Below are 15,149 nucleotides of genomic sequence, written 5' to 3'. Positions count from 1 at the left end.
GTGAGTTGGGTTTTCCACTTTAAAAACTCTCGTGCACGGGTCTCCTGTTATTGTTGATGTGATGGACAATCAACACAATCCCCGAAACTCAGAGTGAGTAGAAATGTAAAAAAAATCAGGAATATGGTCGTTTAATCAATTTATTTATTTAGCGATACAGCGCAGAATAGACTAACCCACGTATTTAACCATAGCCCAATCACAGAACAATTTGCAATGATCTATTAACCTTCTAACCAGTACGACTTTGGACTGTGGGAGGAAATCGGAGCACCCGGAGGAAACCCGCGTGCCTACAGGAAGAATGAACAAACTCCTTACAGAAATGAACTTCGAACTCTGAACGCTCCGAGTTGTAATAGCATCGCGCTAACCGCTACACTACCGTGGCGCCCTAACCAGCAGAATTCTGCACAAGGAAAGTCTGTAAATTTTAATCGGCGTTCTGTTGTTCACTTCTGGAATGCCCTGTAATGCAGGAATTTTTATGGAGTTCAGTATATGAACATAAAGTTGCAGTAATTTCCCACTAATTACAGTGGGTAACCTGTACAACACATCATAGACACACACAAGAGATTCTGCAGATGCCAGAAATTCAGAGCAAAACACACACAAAATGCTGGAGGAACTCAGCAAGTCAGGCAGCATCCATGGAGAGGAATAAACATTTAATGTTTCATTATGAGAACTCATCATATCATACAAAAACTCTTTTGCCTACTTATTTTGTAAGGTGTTCAGCTTTATTTGAAATAGATGAGGAACTCAGTAAGGATGTGAAATACTTGAGAAAAAATGATGCCAGTGCTGGGGGAGCTCAGCAGGTCAGGCAGCTTTTGCGGAGAGGAATAGACAGCGACCTTTTGGGCTGAGACCCTTCATCACAGGCTACTCCGGAAACTATTATGCATTTTAACCACTAGCGCAGAGATGTAACCTTAATGTGTTAGTTCTGATTTTTTCTTATCAAAATGTTCTCAAATGCTTTAGACTTTTTATAAACAGAAGAGATTCTGCAGGTGCAGGCAACCTTGAGGGACACAAAGTACTGGAGGAACTCCGCAGGTCAGGCAATATCTATGGAGAGACTTGTTAGAACTTTAAGGTCCAGAACATTGCAGTTTCTGGAAATCTGAGATATTTATTTTATTTCTCTGTCTTTCAAAATCCCCGGCCTTGTCTGCTTTTGGCGACCGAGAAGGAGGTCGAATCGTTCCGACAGAGATGGCGCTCAGTACTCGGTGTCGGAGAGCTGATCAGAGCTCGAAGTTTTCGGATGACTCAGAGTCGGATTGTGGTCGGCATGGCAGGGAGAGTTTTTCTTCCTTTTCCTATCTGCCTGAGATATGGGACATTTGAGAAACTTTGAACTTTTTACTGTGCTCATGGACTTCTTCATCAAGTTATGGTATTGTGCACTGTTGTAACTATATATTATAATTATGTGGTTTTGTCAGTTTTTTTCAGTCTTGGTCTGTCCTGTGTTTTGTGATATCACACCGGAGGAAATAATGTATCATTTCTTAATGCATGCATTACTAAATGACAATAAAAGAGGACTACATGTCCTCGTAATCCATTAATCCATTCTATTTTTTTGTAAATTTGGAGGTGCAGCAGAATACTAGGCCCATCCCGCTTAACGAACCCACACTGCCTAATTACACTCGTGTGACTAGTTAACCGACTAACCCATGCAGGAGGAAACTGAAGCATCTGGAGGAAACCCAAGCGGTCACGGGGAATGTGTACAAACTTCTTGCAGACAGCTGCCGGAATCCAACCCAGGTCGCTGGCACTGTTAAACTACTACAACACCGTGCCAGCCGATATGGAAGAGAATGCTGAGGACAGGCAGAAAGACGTCAGCACGAGCCAGGGGACTGAAAAACAAACAAAAAATGCCAATACTGAAAATCTAAGAACAAGAGCAGAAAATGTTGGAAACACTCGGTAGGGTTAGAGCTTGTACCCCAGGACATCGAATGCCCCCGTCCCCTTGACCACAAGGGGCTGTGTTGCAACCCCCACCTCTCCCCACTGCTGCTGCCCAGCCCACTGAGCCACTAAACAGTAACAGCATTTTCTGTATTTTTCCCACATGGAACCAAGCAAAAATCTTCACGGTAAAGTACTCCAGAAAACATTGTTTATTCACAGCCCCCCCACCCCCCCCCCAGCCTGGTAGTCCATTCCAAAAAGAGAGAAGAAAAACATTTGAAAGCTTGCCTCTCATTCACTTACAAATGATAAATTCTTAAGTGCACAGTATAAGACATATGAGAATGAGGGGAGATATGATAGAGGTATACAAAATTATGGGGGCGGGGTATAGATTGGGTTAATACAAGCGGGCTTTTTCCTCTGACGTTGGGTGAGACTAGAACTAGAGGTCAAGGGTTGAGGGTGAGAGGGACAATGTTAAAAGGGAACCTGAGAGAGAACTTCTTCAGTTAGAGGGAGGTGAGAGTGTGGAACAAGCTGCCTGTGTAAGTGATGGATGCCAGTTCACTCTCAACGTTTAAGAGAAGTTTGGATAGGTACATGGATGGGAGGGGAATTGAGGGCTACGGTTTGGGTGCAGGTGGACGGGACTACCTAGATTGATAGTTCACACAGACTAGATGGGCTGAAGGGCCTGATTCTGTGCTATGACTCAATGGCCTTGAATATATAACCAGCAATGATTATCTTTCTTCACCACTGAGTTGCAAGTGAAACTTTGGATTTACTGACTGAAATAACTTGTATGGAAACTTGTATTCTGTGGTCAGCTCCACACCTTGTGGCAAGATCCTGCACGACAACACCTTGCCCAAATAGTGAGTGCCACAAAAAGAGATGAGAAACATATGGACACCAGGCATTGAGAAACCTTCCCCCTTCTCTCTTCTTCTATTCGTCATTCTCGCCCCCTCTCACTTCTCACCGATCCATCACGTTCCTCTGGTGCCTCTCCTCCTTTTGTTTCTCCCATGGTCCACTCTCCTATTAGATGTCTTCTTCTTCAGCTCTTCACCTCTTCTAACTATCCATCCCCCACTCACCCACCTTATCCCTCATCTGGTTTCTCCTGGCGTCTGTGAACTTGTACTACTTCCCCTCCCCTCACCTTCTTATTCTGACATCTTCCTCCTTCCTTTCCAGACCTGAAGACGGGTCTCAGCCTGAAGCGTCGACAGTTTATTCATTTCCATAGGTGCTGTCTGACCTGCCAAGTTCTTACAGCATTTTGTGTGTGTTTCTCTGGATTTCCAGCATCTGCAGAATCTCTTGTGTCCATTCTTGGCTGGTTTGCTGGCAAGCCTTGCACCTTGCACTCTCGCACTCTCGTTCTCTTCTGCTGCCAGCAGGAAGGAGGTACAATGTCTCACACCTCCAGGTTCAGGAACAATTGTTCCCATTCAGCCATCAGGCTCCTGAACCAACACGCATAACTTTACTCACTTCATCAGTGAACTGACTCCACAACCAATGTACTCACCTTCAAAGCCTCTACAACTCATGTTCTCAATATTATTTATTAACATTTATTTTTTAGTACTTCTGCTTTTTTTTGTATTTGCACAGTTTGTCTTCTTTTGCACATTGGTTGTTTGTCAATGTGTGTATTTTTCCACTGATTCTAATGTATTTCTTAGTTCTACCATGAATGCCTGCAAGAAAATACACTTTGATAATAAATCTACTTTGAACCTTGTCTAATGCTTGGATGATGCAGATGGCAATGTCTTATGACCACATCACTTGACAAATCAAATCTTTTGAAAAGCCAGCTCACTATGATTTGTACACACTTTTTAATGTCAAACTTGACCACCTCTTTTGCTTCACAATTAAACAGAATAATGAGCAGTTTTGGCAGGCCATGGGTTAACGTGTCTGACTCTTAAATGAGGAGCTTTCTCCAAATGAGAAACATCCTTGTATATAAAGTTAAAAAAACATGCTTCCTTGTGAATTTGTAATTAGTTTGCTCAAAGTCAACTTAATTTTTATTCCCATTGATGAAATATTCACTGACATTTTTTAACACATCTGGTGATAAGGCATAAGAGCTTGTTAATATTTGACACAAGGCAATAGGAAATGGTTTACAGGTCATAAATCCACAATATAAAACAGTTATTTTTCCATTCACTTCTTGTGCCTCTTGACAAGTGGCTCAAAAAGTCTTCATCCCATTGCAAAAAAAATGTTTATACTTAATTATCTCATTATTCTCTCCCCACCCTGCTCCACAGAATTCATTCCAAAACATCATTCATAGGAAAAATCCTCTTCTGGAGATGAAGCGGTCGATCATGTCAAATGCACGTTCGGGTTGATCATATGGCAGAATGTGTCCTCCATTTCGAATAATAACCTTGAAAAGAAAATATGAAATTTAATTCATTACAGTGAGAACAACAAAATTAAATACATTTTGGTAGTAATTGCTATGCCCTTTTCTCGCTGCTGCCATTGGGAAGAAGGTACAGAAGTCTCAGGGTAGTATATGATATAAACTTACTTTGATAATAAATTTAATTTGAACTTTAAAATCAATGCCTCCTGGAAATTGTGCAGTTGCCTGCAACAATCTTATAACAATTATAAGATTCATCTCCTGCTCAGAAAGAGAGAGGAGTTATCTATTTGGAAGAAACTTCCCAAAAGCACAAATATCCTAACAACTTTCAGAAATGACTCTTCGCATCTTCCTCATTGATAAGTACTATGCATTTCGTAATTCTTCATACCAAGTTGGGCGCCATGGTAGTGTCGTGTTAGTGCAACACTGTTACAGCCCGGGACATTCTAAAGTTCAGAGTTCAATTCCAGCGCTGTTCTCTGTTCTCTAAGGAGCTTGTACATTCTCCCCATGAAATGTGTGGGTTTCCTCTGGGTGCTCTGGTTTCCTCCCACAGTCCAAAGACATAATGGTTGTTAGGTTAATTGGTCATTGTAAATTGTCCTGACTAGGATTAAATTGAGGGGTTGCTGGGCAGTGCAGCTTGAAGGGCCAGAAGGGCTGTATCTCAATAAATAAACAAGCAAACAAATAAATAAACAAAATCTCCAAAGACAGCAAAGAGACCAGAGGGCATGCATTTTTGGTGAGAGGGGGAAGTTTAGAGGAGATGTGAGGAGTGAGTTTTCTTTTATGCAGAGTAGTGGGTGCCTAGTATGTGCTGCCTGGGGTGATGATAGAGGCAGAAACGATCGAGGTTCTTTTGTGTGAGAATGGAAGGACGTGGACATGATGTAGTCAGAAGGGATAAGGTTAGTTGGGCATTTGATTACAAATTTAGTTAGTTCAGTTCAATGTTGTGAGCTGAAGTGCTTGGTCCTGTGCTGTACTATGTTCTTGTTCTAGACATTTATTTATTTAGAAATACAGCACGGTCACAGGTTCTTCTGGCCAAATGAGCCCGCTGCCCAATTACATCTTTGTAACCAATTAACTAACGTATATGTCTTTGGAAAGTAGGAGGAAACTGGAGCACCCGGAGTTATGGGGGAGAACATACAGACAGTGGTGGGAATTGAACCACAGGTGCTGTTGCTACAATAGCGTTGCTCTAGCAACCCCAATACCATGCTGGCCAATGCTTATGAAAACGCTCTACGTTCACTTTGCAATCGCTCAAAAATTATGAGAATCATGGACAGAGTAGACAGTAAAAGTTTTTTTCCCCCAGGGATGGAAATGTCAAATACTAGGTGGGAGGGATAAAATTTAAATGAGATTTATGTGGTTAAGTTAATTTACACAGAGCACGTTTGGTATGAACTGTTAGTGGAGCTAGTGGAAGCAGATACAATAACTACATTTAAGAGAGGCACAGAATGAAGAGATAGACCATGTGTAAAAGACATGATTGGCTTGGCTTAACATCAGTCAGCACAGATATTTTGGGCTGAAGGGCCTGTTTCTGTGCTTTACTGTTCTATCTAACAGTGCAGCTATTGGTGAGTCCACAGCTTGAGGCCCGATGGTTAAAGCCCGTGGGTTGGCCTGTCTGGATTCCAGAGGCCCAGTGCCTGCGAGTCTAGGCCAGGGACTGGAAGGTGGAGGCCCGGAGGTCACCTCCTGGGGTTGGAGGCCTGTCTGTGTGCAGACATCCCACCTCTCCTGGAAGTTCCGGGAGTCTCCTGCATATAGATAGTGGCTCCCTGATGCCCACAAATTACATAAAATATCCTGGAAATCAATTTTTTGAGAGCGAGCGAGAGAGCGAGCATGCAAGCAAGAGTGCAACAGAGCAAGAGAAAAAGCGAGAGTGAGAGAGAGAGAGAGAGAGCGCACGCGCCATGGCAGAGTGTTCCAAAAAAAAAAGAAAATATAAAACATACGTCACCCCAGACTACCCTAAAGTGTACCCCTGCCTAATAGGGGTCAAAAATAATGACAGTATTTCTCGCTGTGCTGTTTACAACAGTGACTTCTCTATTGCCCATGGTGGGTTAAGACTGTAAAAGACATGTTGATACTTGTGGGCTGCCCTCAGCACACCCTTGGTTGTGTATGCAAATGACACATTTCACTGTATGTCTCCGCCGACATGTGATAAATAAATCTGAAACCATTAAAAATAAAACACAGTGAAATGCATTGTTCTCATTAACAATCAACATAATCTAATGATGTGCTTCAGAAGGCCTAGTAATCGCCAGAAAACATTTTCTTGGACTGCTGCGAAACCCTCAGAACCTTGATTGCAGCATTCAGCTGGTCATGAAAACTGAGACTTCAGTCAAAATTTGGATTCACAAGAGTCCCAGTGCTCAGCATGGACTCCAAGCTCTGCGTGATGTTGGTGATGGAGTCCTCCACCCTCCCTGACATTGCAGCCTGGCATTGCGACAAGCCTGGCAAGGCACCAGGAACTTTCCCAACAGCTGCCCCCCACACCAAAATCTTCATCTGAGTTCTCCGCAGCGAACACGTGCGAGATCATGCCCTCTGGTGAGCTGCCATCTGCTCGTTTCCCTGCCTGGTCTCACTCCACTGATTACAGCCATCATTAAATGAAACAAATCTGCATTTCCGAGCTGGTGGTTGGTTACGTCCCTGGGCTGCCAGGCTAGAAGTTTGAACCTATGGATCAAGAGCATGAGTTCAAATCCCAGCATGGGAGATGAGGAATTTAAAATCAAGTAATTAAATACATCTGCTATTTAAAAGAACCTAGACTCAGTTACTGTAACCAGGAAACTACCATATTATTGCAGTACCTCTTGTGTCTATGATTTACTGCTCCACTGCCTATCCTGACGGATTTTAAATCTCCTCACCAGGAATTCAGTAAGACCCTCTAGCATTGCTGCCCCTCTGTGATCTCAGCTGCTCTCCAACTCTTTGGCCACGTGCTCACCTCGAGGACACCACATATGCTTCAGGATGTCTCCACCGCCATCTTGTACCACATGGCTTCCAGCTACATTTCCAGGCTGTCCCCTCCCCTCAGATTCCCCCTTCTCCTTCCATTTATCTCTTCCACCAATCAACTTCTCAGCTCTTTACTTCACCCCCTACCCCTCTCCTGGTTCAACCGCCCCTGCCCCACCTCCTTATTCTGACTTCTCTCTCTTTCCGGTCCTGACGAAGGGTCTTAACCAAAAACATCAACTGTTTACTCTCATGCATAGCTGCTGCCAGGCATACTCAGCTCCTCCTCTTGCACATTGTGTGTATTGCTCTAGTTTTCCAGCATCTGCAGTACCTCTTGTGGTATACACCCATTCAATCCATTCATGTTCAGGAGGAAATAAATTTGTCTCTCCGTGTCTGACTTTGAAAGCACTACTAAATTGCCTTCTCAGGGGCATTTGGGAATGAATTCGACATCAGTAAGACCAAGGAATTGACTGAAGGCCACCTGCAGCCTAGGCCCCCACTCCGCACTTAAAATGGCAAAGGACATCTGCAGTCCAGGCCTCTGCTCCGTGCTCAAAGGCCAGTGATGTGGGATGTGTGAGGTGTGATGAAGGACATCGGTGGACGTTGAGCTGTCCCAGGTAGTAGGTGGGTCAAAGAGGAGGCACGAGGGCCATTAGTCGATATATCCGGAGTTCGAGGCTGATGTTCGGGTTCCCATCATCAGCTAGCCCGTGGGGGGCGGGGGTCAGTTCCAAAGATCAAAGGCCAAAAGTTGACTGGAAAATGGGACCAAATGGCTAGAGATTGGAGACTGGAGGCCCAAAGGCCTGTCCTAGAGTTGGAGCACCGTCCATATGTCTGGATGGGTTGGAGGAGGGAAAGGGGCTTGTTTTGCTGTCATTGTTTAGTTGATTGTTGTGCTCTGTGTTGTTCTGCTGAGCATCGAGGACATGCTATATTGGTGCCAGAATTTGAATCCTGTGTGCTCTGGTAACCTCTTTATGGATAAAATGTACATCTGGTGACCTCAAGGAAAGCTCCACTCAAAATTGAACTAGTAATCAATTAAACCATTTTCTTCATTCCACACAGGATTATAGGCCTGCATTCACATGGACACAAAAACAAAAACAACATTTCAGCTTGAGAAGAAAGGGGCTTTCATGAACTACAGGATCTTGCAGCTGTTTCCCTTTCATCAAGCACCTTTTCCTCATCCAAAAAAGAATAAAAATGTGTGTCATATTGGTCAAGTCATGTCATTTTGCAAAAACAAAAGACTAATTTAACCAGCCGTCTTCTTTGTTATATTTTCATGAAATATGTTCACTATTGCTAACAGCAGCTCCCAATTTGAATCCTTTTCTCTTTAGCATGAAGGAGGACGAGAGGTAACTTGATAGAGGTGTATGAGATGATAAGAGGCATAGATCGAGTGGACAGTCAGAGAATTTTTTCCTGGGGAGGGGCAAAGGCTAATATGAGGGGAGATCATTTTAATGCAGGGGCCCTCAACCTGGAGTCCATAGACCCCTTGCTTAGTGGCATTGGTCTATGGTATAAGAAAGGTTGGGAACCCCTGCCTTAAAATGATTAGAAGGCATGGGGGCAAGACAGAGATGCCCCCCCCCACAGAGAGTGGTGGATGGGTGCATGGAACGCCCTGCCATGGAAAGTGGTAGAAGCAGATATACGAGGGATATTTAAGAAACTCTTAGTTAGGCACATGAATGACAGAAAAAAGGAGGGCTACGTAGGATGGAAGGGTTAAATTGATCTTAGGGTTGGTTAAAAGGTTGTCACAACATCGTGGTCAAAGGGCCTGTATTTGTGCTGCACTATTCTATGTTCCTTCATGAAGGACCTCAGTCACCCAGGTCATGCCTAGTTCTCATTGCTACCATCAGGGAGGAGGTACAGAAGCCTGAAGACACACACTCAACGATTCAGGAACAGCTTCTTCCCCTCTGCCATCCAATTTCTGAATGGACATTGAACCTATGAACACCATCTCATTACTTTTTTTATTTCTATTTTTGCACTACTTATTTAACTCTCTCTCTCTCTATATATATATATATATATACACACACTTAATATAATTCATGTTTTTCCCTATTATGTATTGCATTGTACAGCTGCCACAAAGATAACAAATTTCGCAGCATATGCCGGTGATATTAAATCTGATTCCAATTTTCTTAATTCTTCCACACCTACCCAAAAGCTTACCTTTCCACCATATTCTTTGGTAGGTGTTTGCATGCTCTTAGATGAGTGATTTCACCACTCACTTGAAATTCACTGGATGATACATTTGAGATAATTGTCCAATGTGCAAATACACACTTTGCAAGAACAACAAATTTAATAAAAGGACTCGAGTGAGACAACCATTAACCCACAAGTCATAGAAAAATACAGCACAGAAACAGGCTCTTTGGCCCATCTAGTCCATGCTGAACCAATTTAAACTGCAACAAGACCATAGCCCGCCATTCCCCTGCAATTCACGTACCTATCCAAACTTCTCTTAAATGTTGAAATCGAGCTCGCAATTAGCCACTTGCGCTGGCAGCTCGTTCCACACTCTCAACACGTTCTGAGTGAAGAAGTTTCCCCTCATGTTCCTCTTAAACATTTCACCTTTCACCCTTAACCCATGACCTCTAGTTGTAGTCCCACCCAACCTCAGGGAAAATAGCCTGCTTGCATTTACCCCTATCTATAGCCCTCAATGTTTTTTTGTATTCCTCTATCAAATCTCCCCTCAATCTTCTGCAGTATGTTCCAAGGAACAAAGTTCTAAGCTATTTAAACTTTCCTTATAACGCAGGTCTGGCAACATCCTTGTAAATTACATTCCAAAATATCATGGGCCATCCGAATAATTAAATCAAACTATGCAAACCATTCTGAAAATTTTCCCCGTTGCCAGTCTCCCTTCAGATTCTTCCACACAGCCACAATAGGGCATTTAACCTCCCAATCTGCATGGCTTCAGCAAGTGGATGGACATCGGAGCACCCAGAGGAACCTTATGCTACGATAGGGAGAGGTGCAAAGTCTGCAAACATGACAGCAGAGGTCAAACTAAAATCCTGCCCGACTTGGAGGAAAAAAACTAAAGTACAAGCACAACTCATAAATAACTTTAAACACAAGAGATTCTACAGATGCTGGAAATTTTGAGCAACACACACAAAATGCTGGAAGAACTCAGGAAGTCAGGCAGCATCTACGAAGGGGAATAAAGAGTTGATGTTAAGGGTCACGACCCAAATTGTTGACTGTTTATTTCCCTCCATAGATGTTGCATGATCTGCTGAGTTCACCCTCTCATTGTGAAACAGTGACATCGCTCTGTCCCTTTATTATGGGCAGAGAGAGTCTGTGCTATATTGAATTGTCGGGTGAATGATTAGATTTTGTTGTACTACAGATCATGGTCTTTCTTGGGTACTTTGCAATTGCTTGCTTGGTGGGTGGAGGTTGTTGATTTTTTTTTGCTGAAGTGGGGCAGCAGGAGGGTAATTCTTTTGCTGCTGTTTGTGCATGGGAGGGGGAGCGGGGGGGCTTTGGGGTTCTGAAGTTTTTACTGTCACTCATTCTTTGGGGTACTCTTCTGTTTTTGTGAATGTCCGTGAAGAACAAGAATTCCAGGTAATATATTGTATACTTCCTCTGATAGTATATGGAACTATTTAACTAGAGTTCCTCCAGCATTTTTGTGAATGTTTTCCATTAACATTATTATTTGCAGATCACACGATCATTGGACACCTTCCTGTTCAATTCCACTAAACCCTGCTGAAGTCTAGTTAATCTGACACTACACTTTGTGCTCTTAAGCAACGATAATGCTCCACAATCGTGAATTTCAAGGGCTCATTGTTAAATCCTCCATACTGAAAGCTATAAAATACTCCCTGAAAACTTGCAGCTAAAATTATATACTTTATTGAGGAAAAACTTTTTCACCCAGAAAGTTGTGGATCTGTGGAATGCTCTGCCTCAGAAGGCAGTGGAGGCCAATTCTCTGGATGCTTTCAAGAAAGAGTTAGATAGAGCTCTTAATGATAGCGGAGTGAAGGGATATGGGGAGAAGGCAGGAACAGGGTACTGATTGTAGATGATCAGCCATGATCACAGTGAATGGTGGTGCTGGCTCAAAGGGCCGAATGGCCTACTCCTGCACCTATTGTCTATTGTCCATTTCAGTAGCTTTCCTGAAGGTTGCTAGTTCGCGCCTCAGCTGTGGCAGCGTGTTTGTGTCCTTGAGCAAAGCACTTACCACACATTGCTCTAGTGTCTGTGTCTGTGCGAGGAGTGGCGCCCCACACAGACTTCCAATCTGCGCCTTGTAAGGCATGAAAATGCCCGACGCAGGCCTCTCATGGTCTGAGTCAAGTAGGAAATTAGAAAACAGAAATAGGCTACTTGTGTTGAAATTGGACAACACTGAACACAACCTACGGACTCACTTTCAAAGACTGGACAACTCATGTTCTCAGTTTTATTGTTTCTTTCTATATATGCACAATTTCTCATTCTTTGTGTGTAGTTTTCATTGATTCTACTGTACTTCTTTGTTCTACCGTGAATGCCTGCAAGAATATGAATCTTAGGGTAGCATTTGGTAACCTGTACTATACACTTTGATAACAAAATTAACTTTGAAATTTGAACTTTGATCTACTCTCTGAAAAGGCTGTGCACTGTTGCATTTTTGTCCGTGTTCAAAACTAATTGCTCGGGTCTTCTGGGGATCAGGACTCCTAGCAAATGGAGGGAGAGAACAGCATAATTAGTCATTTCTAAAACTACTTAATGGCCAGGAAGAGTGTGAATGTTGCCTCCCACCCCTCCTCCCCCCCAGCCCCCACACACACCCTTCCCTCTGTGTGATTTTCCAGTTAGTACATCCAATGCTCCTTGGTATCTTGCTGGGCAACTGAAAAGCAAATTAATGCAGTTGCTAAAAGCCTGAAATAAAATGAGAGATGCTGGAAACATACAGGTCAGGCAGCACCTGTCAAAATAGAAAGAGTTAACGTTTCAGGACAGAGACTCTTCATCAGACTGGGAGAGAGAGAAAGCAGGTGAGTTTTAAAAGGTACCAAGTGCATGGGAGAGAGTTGAATGAATGATGGGAATACTACGCTTTCTGGAATCACTCTGACATGCATTTTCACAGTTTTTATAATCCCTTCCTTTTCTCTCTTTCTAACTGCCCTCATTAAACCATCTATAAGTATATTAGACCACAAGACATAGCAGCAGAATTAGGCCATTCAGCCCATCAAGTTGACTCGGCCATTTCAGCATGGCTGATCCAAGATCCCATTCAACCCCATACATCTGCCCTCTTACCATATCTCTTGATGTTCTGAACAATCAATTTCTGCTTTAAATAAACCCACGGACTTGGCCTCCACCGCAGTCTGTGACAGAACATTCTACAGATTCACCACTCCTTGGCTAAAAAAAATCCCTCCTTACTTCTGTTCTACAAGGTCACCCCTCAATTTTGAGGCTATGCCCTCTAGTTCTGGATACCCCACCAGAGGAAACATTGTCTCCACATCCACCTTATCTAGTCCTTTCAACATTCGGTAAGTTTCAATAAGATCCCTATAGTGGTTTTTCTTTACCCTTGCAGTTTCGTAATTCCACCACAAAGATTCAACATTTTCTGACCCCATGTCATCTCTTTCTAAAGGTGTAACTCCATCTCCTATCAACAGAGCCAAACCACTGCCTGTGCCTCCCTGTCTGTCCTTTCGATATAAAGTATATCCTTTTATGTTAAATTCCCAACAATGACCTTCTTTCAGCCATGACTCAGTGATGCCCACAACGTCATACTGACCAATCTCTAACTGTGCCACGAGTTCGTCCACCTTATTCCATAAGACCAAAAGACATAGGAGCAGAATTAGGCCATCTGGCCCTCGAGTTTGCTCCACCATTCAATCATGGTGGGTCTTTTTTTGCCATCTCCTCAACCCCAGTTCCCCTGGCCTTCTCCCTGTAACCTTTTTATTTCTCCCATATTCTGAATGCTCTGTGGATTTAAATACAGAACCTTCAGTCCTGCGTTCTTCACCCTTATGAATTTTGCTTCTGTGATAGAATTTGACTCTTTGCTCTGTCTGCAGTCATTGGCTTGTCCTTCCTTACATTCATATTACATATTATACCATCTACTTGTAAGCCTGTTGGCTCATCCTCAGCTCTATCATACTGGTTTCCATCCCCCTGCCATATTAGTTTAAACCACTCCCAACAACTCTAGTAAACCTGCCCACAAGGATATTGGTCCCCCTCCTATTCAAGTGCAACCTGTCCTTTTTGTACAGGTCATACCTGCCCCAGAAGAGGTCCCAATGATCCATCTGAATCCTTGCCCCCTGCTCTAATTCTTCAGCCACACTTTTAGCAGCCATGTATTACCACAGAACACTGTCCTCACCCTATCTGAGATATTGTTCTATCCACCCCTCTGTGAAGAGGAACAACAGGTCAGAGGTCAGTGACACACTGTTGATCAGGTTTTGAGAGATTCCAATGGAAGAGATCTGGATCCAATGGAAACTTTAAAAAACCTAATCAAAGGCAGGTTTTTGGGCTTGGGATTTTGCTTGCCAGTATCAGACCAAGCTTGAATGTTGATTAGGTTTTGCTTTACGAGGACACTGGCTGCTTCACTACCGGGAAGTTCATGATGGAACCGAACATTGTAAACATCAGCAGGCAGAAACACTGGTGATGAATTTTCATTAATAAAGCTGAAGGTGGTTGCTCCCCTCTGGAACTCCTACAAGAAGTTAATTTATTATCAAAATACATATACGTCACTATATATACACCCAAGTATCATCTTCTTGCTGGCATTCTAGAACTAGAAATCATAGGTTAAAATGATTCCATGACTGAATGGCTTGTCACATGAAGAGTGCTTGATGGTTCTGGGCCTGTATTCACTGGAATTTAGAGGAATGACAGGTGACCTAATTGAAACCTATTGAATGTTGAAAGGCCTCGCTAGAGTGGACGCGGAGAGGACGTTTCCTATGCTGAAAGAGTATAGGAGTGAAGGACGCAGTCTCCAAATAGAGGAGCATTCTTTTAGAATGGAGACGAGGAGAAATTTCTTTAGTCAGAGATTGCTGAATCTGTGGAATTCGTTGCCACAGTGGCTGTGGAGGCCAAGTCTTAATGTATATTTAAGGCAGAGATTGATAGATTCTTGATTGGTCAGGGCATGAAAGGATATCAGAACAAGGCAAGAGATTGGGGTGAGAGGGAAATGGATTAGCTATGCCCTGCTCCTATATCTTATGGTTTTAAGGATGAAAGGTAAAATATTTAAGTGGAACATGAGGGGAAATTCTTCACTCAGAGAGTGGTGTGGGTGTGGGATGAGCTGCCAGTGGAAGTGGTGGACGCATGTTCAATTGCAAAGCTTAAGGGAAGTTTGGATAGGTACATGAATGAGAGGGATATTGAAGTTTAAGGTCCAGGAGCTGGTAGATGGCACGAGGCACAAAAACATGTCAGCATGAACTAGATGAGCCAAAGAACCATCTAGTCCTTTGGCTGTAATTCAGTGTTCTACATCATAGATTTAGAACTACAGTGCTGTATAAACATCCAAGTTCAAAGTAAATTTATTATCAAAGTACATATATGTCACCAAATGCAACTGAGATTCATTTTTTTTTGTGGGAATTCATAGTAAATGAACATAAATTCTGACTAAATTCTTACATTCCTA

General features: G+C 43.0%; 1 protein-coding gene across 3 annotated transcripts in view; it reads right to left on the bottom strand.

Annotated features, from left to right (window-relative positions):
• Nucleotides 1-3,738: 3,738 nt before the first annotated feature.
• cpvl (carboxypeptidase vitellogenic like) overlaps nt 3,739-15,149 on the bottom strand; it is a 74,133-nt gene continuing 62,722 nt past the window's right edge. Inside the window, exon 12 of one of the 3 annotated variants that reach the window (XM_063069531.1) lies at nt 3,739-4,369. In XM_063069531.1, the coding sequence (XP_062925601.1) occupies nt 4,268-4,369 (102 nt within the window). In that variant the 3' untranslated portion in view covers nt 3,739-4,267. The remainder of the gene's footprint in view (nt 4,370-15,149) is intronic. The other 2 variants (XM_063069530.1, XM_063069529.1) reach the window with 2 other exon arrangements.

The sequence above is a fragment of the Mobula hypostoma genome, chromosome 17, assembly GCF_963921235.1.
Source record: "Mobula hypostoma chromosome 17, sMobHyp1.1, whole genome shotgun sequence".
NCBI lineage: Eukaryota > Metazoa > Chordata > Chondrichthyes > Myliobatiformes > Myliobatidae > Mobula > Mobula hypostoma.
This window is presented reverse-complemented; position numbering and strand designations above follow the sequence as displayed.